We start from the raw sequence: 13,294 nt of genomic DNA, 5'->3' as shown, positions 1-13,294 counted from the left end.
CGATTCCATAAAGGAGCGTCTGATTGGTTGCCTCGAGTATGACGTCACTACCCTGCCAGTGCCACGTGTCGTTATGCGTGGTCACATAGTCAAGAAGCTCTTGGCGGTTTCTTCTCAGTATCCCGAGTTGACTGAAACTGATGGTAGAGGTGCCAAAGATCTTGATGCCCAACAGCTCCCCCATCTTCCCGCAATCCTGGGTGGCCACGCCCATCACGTAGGAGATGGGGTAGAACAGATAGGAACACACCAGCTGAAATGGTATCATATTTATAACGCCGAAAAGCACTTGACATCGCTGTGTCATATCAAACTTTATGTGTGAATGCAAGTACAAAAGAAAAAAACATTTCCTGCAGAAAAATAGCATCCTAAAGCCATCACAGACGGAAGGATTAAATCTTCTCTGTGAGCAGAGCTGACGACAAAGATTTTTCATTCAAAGACAGGTGACGTCGGCACCATTGCAAACGAACTTACCAACGACGCGGTAGACGTTACTCGGTGTCAACAAAGGAGACAAGTAGCACGCTACCACTTTTCAGGAAGGCCATGGTTAGGTGAACATTTGTTGCATTAAACTGTTCATCTGTTAAATGCCATGACTTATCAGAAACCTGTTACGCAGGACTGGTTAAGAAGGTAGTATCCTGCCCATGTGTTGTGACCTGGAACATCCAGATCTTTGAGTAGGTAGTTCCAATGGTTTGCCACTGTCTCCAAATATCACTCTGAGAGACGTTAAAACATGCAAGTATCATGATGAGGCAGCTGCTTTCAATCCAAGCCCTGACACTTTGAGGTCATTATCATTTGTTTCATCCAAGTAGTTTTCCTCCAAATTCAAAATTGTGTTTGGTTTTTATGCATATCATTCATATGTCAACATATCCAACTAAGAACTCGGAGGTCTCCTTCAACAGAGGACTTGAATATATATAACAATGCTTTCCTCTCTGAAGTCGAAGACTATGGTTATATATTCACCCCAAATGAAAGGCTAGAGAATCCTGCCTGTCTTCCGAACCACTCCAGGGTCTTGTCAACAAACCTCAACATGGCGACGAAGGCGATCATGCTCGCGATAATGTTGGCAATGATTTTGACAGCCTCAACGGCACCGCTGGACAGAGCGGAGAGGATGTTACGATGCTTTCTGGAAGACAATGTTCTCAGTATAACACGTCCCATTTTAATTCTGGAAACCCAATAGTCCAGAAACTCTACGGTCTTTACCCAGTCTCGGTCAAAGGTATTTAATAAATTAAACATGCTGTTTTCATGGGAACATAACAAGGAAGAAAAAAAGAAAAAAATGTTCAAAACTCAATATTTACACTATGTCGCCCATGGGCGAAAATATATGTTCCTTTACTTAAAACTCATGTTTTTGTTTCGCAAATACATAAATGTATTTCTTTCAAGTATCATGACAATATTCAATGTTAAGAAAAGCTACAAAATTCTTCCTATAATCCTATGAAATATTTGCTAAAAGCAGAGTCCATTGTACTATTCAGACATGTGTCTCATAACATGTGTTTATGAATCACTATCATATAGTGATAATGTCAGGTGTTCTCGAAAAGGGTAAGCGTGTGGTGCTCCAATAGTCGCACCCGCTACTCACACTGTTTGTAAGTGTTTGGGGTGAACACATAGTTCAGAAAGAGTACCTGTAGAATTAATTAGGCAATGCCCATCATTTCCTGAACCTGGTCATCACCTGAGGCAGTGTATCTGGTTGTACAGACACAAGAGGGTCTTTCAAACCAGTGAAGTTGGAGTTCTGACCTCGCCACGCTGTCGACTGAGCCACAGTCTGTATTTAGTTTTATAATGTAAGATTTCTTGTAAATATCTATCAATTGTGGGAAATCGTCCAGCGAACCGTAGCGTGAGATTGAAAAACCAAGGGATTGTAAAGCAAGTGAAATGAGAACCGCACTGTGTAAACTACATTCAACGTAACATAGCGTGTGTATGCAATACTGAATGACGAAGAATAAATCTAGCGCAAAGATGACAAACAAACAAACATAAACCAGTAACATTATCTGTCATCTTAAACATTCCAGATATTTGAGCTGAAACTTCAGACTGAACAATGTTCGTATTTGTTGGTCAAATCAAAGTTCAAGGGTAAAGATACCCTTGCCCGCAGTCTATCTCAATCCCTTAACCAATTCATTCACTCCAGTAGCTTACTCTAGTCCCAGTTCCATCTTCACTCCATCTCTGAAGTACGACTTCTTTGTTTCTGGACACATGAGTTTGGTGATGGCGAGAGCGGCGGGGGCAGACATCACAGCAGCGGACAACAGATGGTTGGCGGGAACCTGCACGTGCGACACGTGTATCCTAACTAAAAGTCTTACAACATGCACGATCTGGCCTGCATTACTTCAGGCTCTCAAGAAGCGTTATAGCAATCATGTAACGTTTTCCTCAATCAGTGCAAATATATCATTGTGAATTAATAGGAAGACACACATAATTATACAAGCCATAATCCATAATCATATGAAATATGTCCGATTCCGACTGTATCATATGCATGTGTTCATGAACCACTGTCAATTAGTGGTGATACCAGGTGTTCGCAAAAGGGGGAGCGTATCCTGCCCCATTGGAGGAACCCGTATTAAACACATGCAAAGGCAAGTCAATTGTTCATCTATAAAAACACACGGAGAACATAACGTACAAATAAAAATAGGGAATTGCATCGGACATCATTCTGTCACTCATGCGCCGCATTTGGACATGTTCTCCATGGAAATGAAACGTCAACTGGGGCATTTTATCATTGAAAAATTTACTGAGTTTAGCTGATTGAAAATAATTATGGTGACATGAACAAGTACTCACTCCGAGTTGTATGTATGACCCCAAGATGCCGCCACTGACGCTGGCGAAACCACACGTCATGATGGCATGAAGTTCTGATTCCGTCACATGCTTCAAATACGGTCGGACCAAGAGAGGCACTTCAGCCTACAAAAAGCGTAGTTACATTGGCATATGATGTCACACTCAAAGCATGGTATCCCTCTATGGAATACTGGACAGAACACAACTGTGATTTATTATTTCATCTTTTTACACGTACATACGATTAAGTTTTACATAATCACATGTGTTCCATATATATATATATATATATATATATATATATATATATATATATATATATTTATAAAGAATATACATGAAAAGTGGTTGAATGTTGCTTTGAACAGTACTTCAGTTATATTACAGCTTGTCAGCTTCATGTAGAAGAAAATCTAAAAGTGATGCGGTCTTGTCACTTTTGGTAAACGTATTGTATTAAAAAAGAAAAATCATAATCAGAGCACATCTGGGATTCGAACTAAATAGCAAAGGATAATGGCACACATCAGGGACGCAACTCTGCACAGTCAATTTTGGTTCAATTTGGGTGTGACTGGCCGCCTATGAGCCATAAACATTAGAAATTTTGAAAATATTTCCCCCTACCAGGCCTATGAAGATGTTCGCCGAGGCTACCACAGACTCGATGGGCCCACAGTCCAGACAGAAGGACAGGAAGGACCCGAGTTTATTCATGATCGCCTGAAGCACACCCATGTGGTACAACACGGATATCGAGGCGTTGAAAAACAACACCCCTGGCATCACCTACAACATGAAGACGATGGAGTTAAAGAGAAGCAGCAAATAAAATGTGAACTTAAGCGGTAAAAACGTTCACTTAAGTATGTGTCTTGTACATGTAGCATATCATTCACTGGAAACACATTTAACGGTAGTTATGTTGACAAGGTATCAAACATACTCACAGCTTCACACTGCTTCTTCGCTTGCTTATTTCAACTTCAAAAGGAAATATACACACCTAAGCTTACATCTGACATTGCATGTAGTTGTGAAGGTAACGTTCAATGACACTGAACAGAACACAATCAGTCAGACCTTTCCTGGCAGGATCATGGTTGTTCTTTTGTAAGCATGAAGAGGTTTTAGCTATCACTGATTTTAGGGGTTTGTTCTTTGGACCATTTGCAACAAAATATAGTCAGACCCACATTATTTTGAAACTTTGGACACAGGACATTTTGACACGAAACTCTAGATTCTAACAACAAAGTCAAGTTAAGACACTGTTTATCCGGCCGTTATTTCATGAAGCAAATAAAAGTGTTTCTTGTACTCACAGCAAAAGCTATCCTGTGATCCCGGAAGGACTTCCCGAACACAAACTCTGCTCCAGCATTAGCGTGGTTTATGAATTCCTCCACACGGTGTCCAATCCACTCAAACACCCCATACCCCCAGGGCGTCCGTAGAATAAGCAGGGCGAACACAAACTGAACCGCAATACCCCAGAACACGGGGTGCCAGTTCACCTGAAGACGAGAATGTGTGGAGCGAAAGGTTTGCATAAGACTATCGTAATTGATAAATGGAGTCACAGAATACAATACAAAGTAATATAGTGAGACCGGATCATTACATCCTTATAGGCGTTACATTCAATGATACTTGCAAATAAAGCCACACAGCTCTTTCCATATTCATAAGACACCTCGTCTAAAAGATGTTGATTTTACGATTCCGACTTTAAAGCAAAGTAGTGATGATACCAGGCATTCGTTAAAAGGTGAGTGTAAAAGGTGGCACCCATCACAAACACATGCAAAGGCAAGTCAATTGTTCACCTGAGAACAACAAGGGAACATATGGTACAAGTCAAACTAGGGAATTGCAACAGGCATATTTTTGTCACTGATGAATAAAATGTGACAATGTAAACACGAATGTACCCACAAGCAGGGCACAATGAATGTTAGCATGCCTTTTGTCATCCATGTACCATTGTATAAGGTAACCATATTATGAGGAGTGGATGTTTTGTGTCGGGAGCCATAATGGTGAGACAATACAAATATGCAGCCCACAAAGACATAATCAGGACGGGGAGATCACTCAGACTGGTTTCTAATGATCTCAGCACAATCTATTAATGTCATTCGAATGTTATGGAATTTGCATAGACACATTACTACACACCTTGGCGGGATTGGTGGAGAAGACAAACCCAAGACACATAAAGATTCCTACGCCCAGAAGTGCCTGGATATTCTGGGGGTTGTACCTGACCACGTCCAGTCCTATGTACACAGCCACCCCGGCGCTCACCAGCAGGTACAGGCCCCTGTGAAGACATAGACAGAGGGTTGCTCTGACCAGCGCACTGATACCCCATGCCAATAAAGAGGAATGGAGTTTCTTCTGTGAATTGAAGCAACTGGGGATGGTGTGTTTTTTACAGTAACCGATATTCGAAAGTATAGAAGCGATTAGTTCGAATAGGAGTCTCACCAACTCACAGGTGCTCTTGGAAACAGAGAGCGTAAGACACAGAGAGATAGACCATCATACTGTTGGTGGTGGAATGGGGTTTAACGTCGAGTCCAAGATTATTGCACTTATATAGCGACGTGCATGTACGTGTGTGTGTTTGTGTGGCTGCTTGTACTAGTCCGGACTGATGCCGATTTATAGTGCTAGCCCACTGAGATACCATGCCGCAGTTAACACGAATACCCCACTCAGACACAGTATACTAACTCCGAGCCGACCAGTCCTTGTTTTAGCCCCTTAATGCCGAGCGCCAGACAGGGTAACAACAAGTACCATCTTTTAACGTCTTTTGGTATGACGCGGCCGGGGATCGAATCCCGGACCTTCCGCTCTCCGGGCGGACGCTCTACCACTAGACCACGGAGGCGGTCCCATCATACTGTTACCTCATGGAGACGTTCTTCTATGAATTAATATTACCAGGACAATTGTGTTTTCTTACAGTATCAGACATTCGACGTGTACCAACTCACAGATGCTCTGGGACATAGAGAGCGTCACACCTGTGGTCAGGGGCTGGATGTCACACTGACCAGGACATGTTGAGTAATTCCATGCATAAATGAATATTTGACATTCATTCTGATACCCAATTGATCTTAATACCTTCTGATCCATCGTCGCACTGTGAGTGCCTTCTTCCTTCCTTCCAAAACTGACGTACATCGTCCAAGGCAGGTGAATTTGCACATGTCTTTGGTTGTTTTGTTCACCATGTACAGAGCTCCAAATACTGTTCCAACCATCAGACGAATGGACCCTTCGTCTCCAAATCTGCGTTTTGTGAACAATCGAGGTAATTATGCTAGGGAAATGTGAAGTAGGTGATACTGAATGTGCTGCTGCATTTGCAGCAGCAATATAACACTTAGTGTGAAATGATTTATTGATGTATATAATTAAAACAGACTCTATCCAGATTATGTTTCGAATTTCTAACAAGGCTTCAATATCAGATGAACAATGTCACTGCATCTATAGGGAACCACCGTCTATTCTTTGGGGCATGGGACGAAATTTGCTCTAAAAAGCTGATTATGAAATCCTCTTGACTCAGCTTTAGTCAAAAGCATAAAATGTACACTTGGAAACATGAAATCAATTCGCACCTGTCCTCTTTTCAAACAAATCAAATTGAATGATTTCAGTTTCCTTATAAAACGTTATGGTTATTGTGACACTACTTTTACTGCCATAAATGCAATAATAGCAAATTGAAAGAACAGTTGTAAAGATGCGATAATAGGAGCAGCAGTACATATAAAGAGTGCTCCTACCATGTGCAAATCAGTCACGTGTTATACGAGTCAGAGGCCTCACATCAGAGGCAAGTTCATCAATTCATGATCAGTTGTGAGTGTTTCCACAAACAATGTGGAACTTGAGTCAACAACTGAAGCAGAATAGTTCCATCAAGGTTGTTGGGAGACTTAGAACACACGGTAGACATCTGTCCATTCCAACCCAGACATGTAAGAGTGGTGACAGATCACGTGTCCTGCCTTGGATGTCTCAAGTGTTGTTTGCACCAATGGAGATGTCGATGTTGATGTTAAGCCATCAGGAATGACCGTCTGTCTACGCGCCTAGCATATGATGTTCCTGTTGACTTTGAATTGACATGTGATGTCGCGTAACGTGGTATGGAATTCAAGTATCCCTATAGCTGGCCACCTGTTATTGCCATATAGTCGTGACATGGTGACTCTCAAGTGATCCAAGTCCGAAGATTTCTTAGATTGGCAATAAATATGCAATAGCAGACATTCGTCTGGTTTACTTTTCATAAATATTTTCCCTGGTTCAAATCCATAATTTTTCATGAAAGTTTTACGCAAATTCACTTCATAATTACATTTGACTTTGAGAATACAAATCACTGGTTTGACTTGTGCAGACTTGACTATAATGTGCCACTATCATTTGGCTGGAATATTGCTAAGTGTGGCATTACACCAGAAACAAACAAAACAAAGAACTTACTTGTAGTACATACAATACCCGAAGTAGGCGAGGTAAAGCAGCAACAGCAGTCCTTTGACAACAGCAACCATTTTACCCTTGTGCTTTTCAATGAATCTGCTGACTGAATTCTGTAAACGCATGATCGCAGAGCTCCAGCAGTTGTCTTCAAAGTCTAGTGTGTTATCTGTGTCCATGCCAATCCCAACATCCTTCACTGTTACAGGTGCGCTGTCATTTCCTGGATCAGTTGAGTCCGTCATCTTGCCAGGTGTTACCTTCGTGGAGATGAGGGAGCTACAAGTAATACAACTGACAATACCCTCTCTAAAATCACAATACAGTAAACTACGTTTGTAACGAACACGCTTAAAACGAACAGACCGATATAACTTACATATTTTTAGTCCCGTTCATGAGTTGTATATATGTTGTATATATGTTTATAACGATCTCCGGATATTACGAACTTCTAGTGGTCCCTTTGAGTTTGTTATAACCGTAATTATAAGAAATCTCTGCTAAAAGCATGGCACTTCAATTTAAACGTCAACCTGGCGACGAAGGCGATCATGCTCGTTATAATGTTGGCGGTGATCTTGATGGCCTCAACGGCACAGCTGGACAGAGCGAAGAGGATATTACGATGCTTTCTGGGAGACATCGTTCTCAGTATTCAATTTTTTAATGAAAGCTACAAAAGCCTTTCCATGATCCTGTGAAACCATTGCTAACAGCAGAGTCCAGTGTACGATTCCGACTATATCATAAAGATGTGTTAATAACTCACTATCAAATAGTTATTATGTCAGATGTTCGCGAAAAGGTGAGCGTACCGTGCCCACCGATGAAATCCATCATAAACACATGCACAGGCAAGTTAACAAACACGGGGACATACGGTTAAGACAGAAAATGGAATTGCATCAGACACTGGTCACTGATGCGTCACATCTGGGAATATCCTCCGCATGTACATGTCAACCACAAAATATTTTGAAGACGTTACTGAGGTCTTGAATGTTGTAACCTTGGCCAAACATCTTCTGATCAAGAGTCGTATGACTCTCTTTGAAATCTTGGTAGAAAGAACATGCTCGATTGTATCTCAAAAGTTGTGAAATGTAAACACAAAAGGCTGGAGCTGCTGGAATATTGCTCGACATGAAGGGAAAGTTGACAATTGGAAAGATGAAGTCAATCCTCTTGTCATACAGTCTTGTGGAGAGTGTTTTGTCTCGTGAAGGTATTTTGGCACTTTCTGAATCCTTATGCATAGTACTAAATATGAAACAGATGAGGCGGTCTCACTCGTCTCTTTTATTCCTAGTTCGGGTAGGTAAACAAGTGAAAGGGAATTGGATATTTGATGGTTTTTGTACGATATCAAATCATCGACATACCGGAAGCTTATGTTAAACTTCTCGGCCAAATTATCTTGTTTTGACTTTGCCAATTTGATCGGAAATTCCGATTCCAACCATAAAGAAACAGCAAGAAGGGGAGCACAGGTGGTGCCCATGGGGATGCCTCCTTCTTACCTCAATGTCTTACCCCCAAGGGGCGGTCGGGTAGCCTAGTGGTTAAAGCGTTCGCTCGTCACGCCGAAGACCCGGGTTCGATTCCAGACATGGGTACAATGTGTGAAGCCCATTTCTGATGTCCCCCGCCGTGATATTGCTGGAATATTGCCAAAAGCGGCGTAAAACCATACTCACTCACTCACTCTTACCCCCATTTTTTTACGTAGATGTTATCAATGAGGAAGTCCAGCATTTCACATATGTTTTTCTCAGTAAACATGGCATTTGCTTTCATTTACACAAATTGTACAAATTGGAAAGATTACTGATTACGACGGTTAGCCATCCTGACATCTATGGAAAATGACATTGACACGTTAATAGGATGCGAACATAAAGAGATCATACTGTGTTGTCACAGACATCGTGTACGGCTGTATGTTACATAACATCGGACGTGTGCAAGTGCAAGTGGCGACATGGGTTTACCTCAAAATACATATTCATTAGAACTTATTGGTGGTTCAATGAGAGAACATCACCGTGTGCGTGCATGCGATTCACTATGCTGGACATTGCTAACCAGATCCACTTGTCCTTTGTAAATTAAAGGGACCGACCATTTGATAGTCCGGGGGAGCAGGCCTGGGATTTTGTATGGAGATTAAATATGTTTTCAGCAACAACTACAAAACCAATTATTTAAAACTATAAGCCTGAAGAAAAACACCTTCCAACAATGAAAGTTTTGTGGCAGAAAATTTCTTTTTTGTCAACAGTCTGAAGCATAATTATTTATTTCAAGAATTTTCAGGGACAATAATTATTTTTTATTAAAATCTCTGCCCCAACGTCTCAATTGCATTAAATGTCTTAATAGATCAGTGTTCTCAGTGATACCGTCCCTGCATTCATTAGACAAATGTTGTTTTTGGTTCTCTGTTATATAGAGTAACGGGTGGTCCAGTCGTCTAAGGCGCCGCGACTCGCTGTGCAGAGTTGCGTCCCTTGGGCACGCAAGAAACCTATGATTGTGGGTTCGAATCCCTGTTCGCCCCGATTATGTTTCTAGGTTTGTCAGCGCCATACCCGTGCTCGTGGGAGACTTGCATCACTTCGGGCTTACCTCCCACATTAAGCTGACTCGCCGCGATATAACGTGAATACTGTGAAAAGCGGCGTTTAACCCAACTCACTCACTATAGTGTAAAACCATTGTCAGCTTTTCAGTGTAAGTTGTTGCGGTACTCTCAGTTTCTGTGATGCAACCAACATGTTCGTACTATGCTAATCCGTCTTCTTCACGTGTAGAGCTATCATGGGGTAATGTTACCATCCATATTCATCAGAGTCAGAGGTGTTCCTTGTGTACAACATTATGGTATACATAACACGTTAAACCCGGTCAGCCAGTCCGGGATTAAACATGTATATCGTTTAGCAGCCTTCTAAAGGCAGACCCCGTTTTCCTTTGAATGGACTTCATATATTCCACAGTTTGTGAGTAAATAAAACAATAAGATTCAATATCTATCTCGGTTTTCTGAAAAAAATAATAACATACGTATTGTGATATTAATTTTTTTTCACCTACTCAGTTACCCTGTAGGAAAGAAGAACACATTTGAAGTGGGGGGAAAAGGAGGAACAAATAGGTCTCGTGATCGTTGTCCTCTCGACAAATAACACCAGCATTTTAAAACCCTCAAAGCATTGGTTTAAATACGAACTCTCCATACCCTCGAAACAGCAGCAGCTCTAAGTCCCGCGGACATGTACAGTCAGTAAGTATATATATCACTACTGCTGCCTCGACACACACAATTGTTATGTCTCTCAGTGCTATTTATCATCATCGACTTGACAATGTACATGTACAGGGCGGTCGGGTAGCCTAGCGGTTAAAGCGTTCGCTCGTCACGCCGAAGACCCGGGTTCGATTCCCGACATGGGTACAATGTGTGAAGCCCATTTCTGGTGTCCCCCGCCGTGATATTGCTGGATTATTGCTAAAAGCGGCGTTAAACCATACTCACTCACTCACTATAAATGTGCGCTTGAACATATCATTATTAACAAACTTGAAATTCAAAGTCAAGCCTATCCGGCCACTGTTGAAATGATATACAGATCCCAACATTAAGAAACAAATGACACGAGAGAGAGAGAGACAAGACACAGTGGCGTTTAATGTCCTACCTGGCCGCGTCCCCCAGCTTGTACTGTTGAGCAGCCTGAACATATTTATGATGCGCCTACTTGAGCTGTCAGTAAACTGCAAGCATGCATCTGGCCCACTGTGCTCAATACATATTTTACATACCTCTAATGACGTCATCCCATTGATTTGACGGATTCTTTTGTTCGTAGAATAATTTTCTACAGAATATCACTCTGTCCAGGGGATATTCTACAGAAAGTCACTCTGTCCCAGAGATTTTGCATTTAACACAATCCAGGTAATACACATTACAAGTATACCTTGCGGAAATGTGCGATGATGTAAACTCAAAACTATTACTTATATTTCGGTGAGTGAGTGAGTGAGTGAGTGAGTGAGTGAGTGAGTGAGTGAGCCACTACAGAGGGGCTGTAAAACACAATACATTTAAGAATCTATATTTCAAGTACATGTACGCCAGCAAGATTTGTTTGTGTCCGTTTCCTGGTTCATGGAAACTATGTTTGGAACATAACATTCACGATAAGGTTAGGTATCTTTTATTGTTTCTGGTCCTTCTTCCATTCAGACGGTTGGATATGACATTGTAAATTTTGGGGCCGCGTGATATTCTTTCTTTCTCGAGTTTCACATTTTCAACCAAACCCTCGAAGACGTGTTATGTTCTTTACGTACCAACAATCACTTGTGAAGATCCGGATAAGAACCAATGCTTGCCATAATTGGCCGTATGCTTGTTGTGAGGGGCGACTGAAGGATTGGGTGATCAGGCTCGCTGACTTGGTTGATGCATGTCATCGTATCTCATTTGCGTGGATCGATGCTCATGATATCAGTCACTGGGTTGTCTGGTTCACACTCGATTATTTACGGATGGAGTTTGTCGCCTCTTACGACAAGCGTGGGTTGCTTAAGACCTAACCCGGAATATTCATGGGATGTCAGTCAAATGTCATGACAGTGGACATAGAGCGGCTGGCGTTATTGGAGTAGATGCTAGCTACTTGGAACTAGTAGTTTAACCCTGTGTCTGACCACTTTGAGTGAGTGAGTGAGTGAGCTGTGTTTAACGCCCCTTTGAAGAGTATTCCAGTTACATCACGGCGTGTGAGAAAGTCCGACGTGATGCAGGTCTCAGACGTTAACCACTTTGCGGTGTCTTGGACGACGTGCCTTAGACGACGTGGCCACCGTGCCCCTTGATCACGGTGAATTTCAAGTACAAAGTTGTCACACTCCCCATGGTTCTCGGTGCCTATGGTTTGTACCCGTGCCAATCTGTACCCGTGTTTGCTGCCAGGAATACAGCCATTCTAACAATGTCGGTAATGCAGAAGGCTGCAGTGTTGGGGAGTCTTCACATTCTCCGAAACGTTCTGGGTGGGTTTGACTGGGCAGCGCTTCCTGAGAGAAGTCCCATTCGCTGACTGGGCTTCCTTTAGAGGGGGCATGGGGCCTGAACTGATGATGAGCCTAACCAGCCCTACCGTGCCAGGATCACCCAAACCCTCTTCGCTGCATTTTCTATTTTGATCGGTACATAATAATAATAATAATAATAATAATAATAATAATAATAAACCCTTTATATTATATTTAAAGGAAATGATACTTACTTTCTTTTTTTCCGTGTTCAAAAAGTAAGGACACTTTGTAGTAATATCAAACAAACTTACAAGGTATATATCCTTATATATCAAAAACTATCTCAGTTACCCGCAGCTGTTTTCTCTGTTCTATTATTATGTTCTAAACAATACAAGGAATGTAAACTTTAGTAGTATTCTGAACACTTACAGAAACAAGGAAAACGCAAGGCATGTCACGAAAATTAGTTTTTAAATGACGAAGACGCTTACTCGTTGCGCAAGCAGGTGAAATATACATTTCCCTGTTAGAACGTTCGGGGTACAGCCAAGATGAATGTGGTACATTGACCTCCAAACGTGAGAGTGCAATATTTACTCATCGCTACCGATATCCTCTCGAGGTATAAGTGTTGTCCAAATACCCAACAGAAAGCCTGCATATATCACTGAGGAGTAAACAATGTTCCAAGGGGGTCGCATTCCGATTATAATTCATGTAAACAAGGAATTTGCTGGAATGCCTAAATATTAGGTGATTTGTCAAAACATGAAGTTGACTGTGACTCAAAACGAAGATATACTCCCATAAAAGTAGGTGATGATATGATGTAAATGTTAATACCAAGTAT

The 13,294-nt window shown here is 41.6% G+C and overlaps 1 protein-coding gene across 1 annotated transcript in view; it reads right to left on the bottom strand.

Moving 5' to 3' along the window:
* The window catches only part of LOC124114682 (solute carrier family 28 member 3-like), an 11,873-nt gene extending 4,228 nt beyond the window's left edge, over positions 1-7,645 (bottom strand). The window contains exons 1-9 of the mRNA XM_048390946.1: positions 7,393-7,645; positions 6,016-6,183; positions 5,056-5,200; positions 4,200-4,391; positions 3,502-3,663; positions 2,872-2,997; positions 2,209-2,339; positions 988-1,156; positions 1-253 (exon numbers count right to left, since the gene is read on the bottom strand). The exon at positions 1-253 is cut by the window's left edge and continues 5 nt beyond it. Of these exons, the coding sequence (XP_048246903.1) occupies positions 1-253; positions 988-1,156; positions 2,209-2,339; positions 2,872-2,997; positions 3,502-3,663; positions 4,200-4,391; positions 5,056-5,200; positions 6,016-6,183; positions 7,393-7,634 (1,588 nt within the window). The 5' untranslated portion in view covers positions 7,635-7,645. The remainder of the gene's footprint in view (positions 254-987; positions 1,157-2,208; positions 2,340-2,871; positions 2,998-3,501; positions 3,664-4,199; positions 4,392-5,055; positions 5,201-6,015; positions 6,184-7,392) is intronic.
* Between the last annotated feature and the right edge of the window lie 5,649 nt (positions 7,646-13,294).

The sequence above is a fragment of the Haliotis rufescens genome, unplaced genomic scaffold, assembly GCF_023055435.1.
Source record: "Haliotis rufescens isolate VD_foot unplaced genomic scaffold, xgHalRufe1.0.p SCAF_10, whole genome shotgun sequence".
Lineage (NCBI taxonomy): Eukaryota > Metazoa > Mollusca > Gastropoda > Lepetellida > Haliotidae > Haliotis > Haliotis rufescens.
The sequence above is the reverse complement of the archived record's forward strand: the minus strand, read 5'-3'. Positions and strand labels throughout refer to the sequence as shown.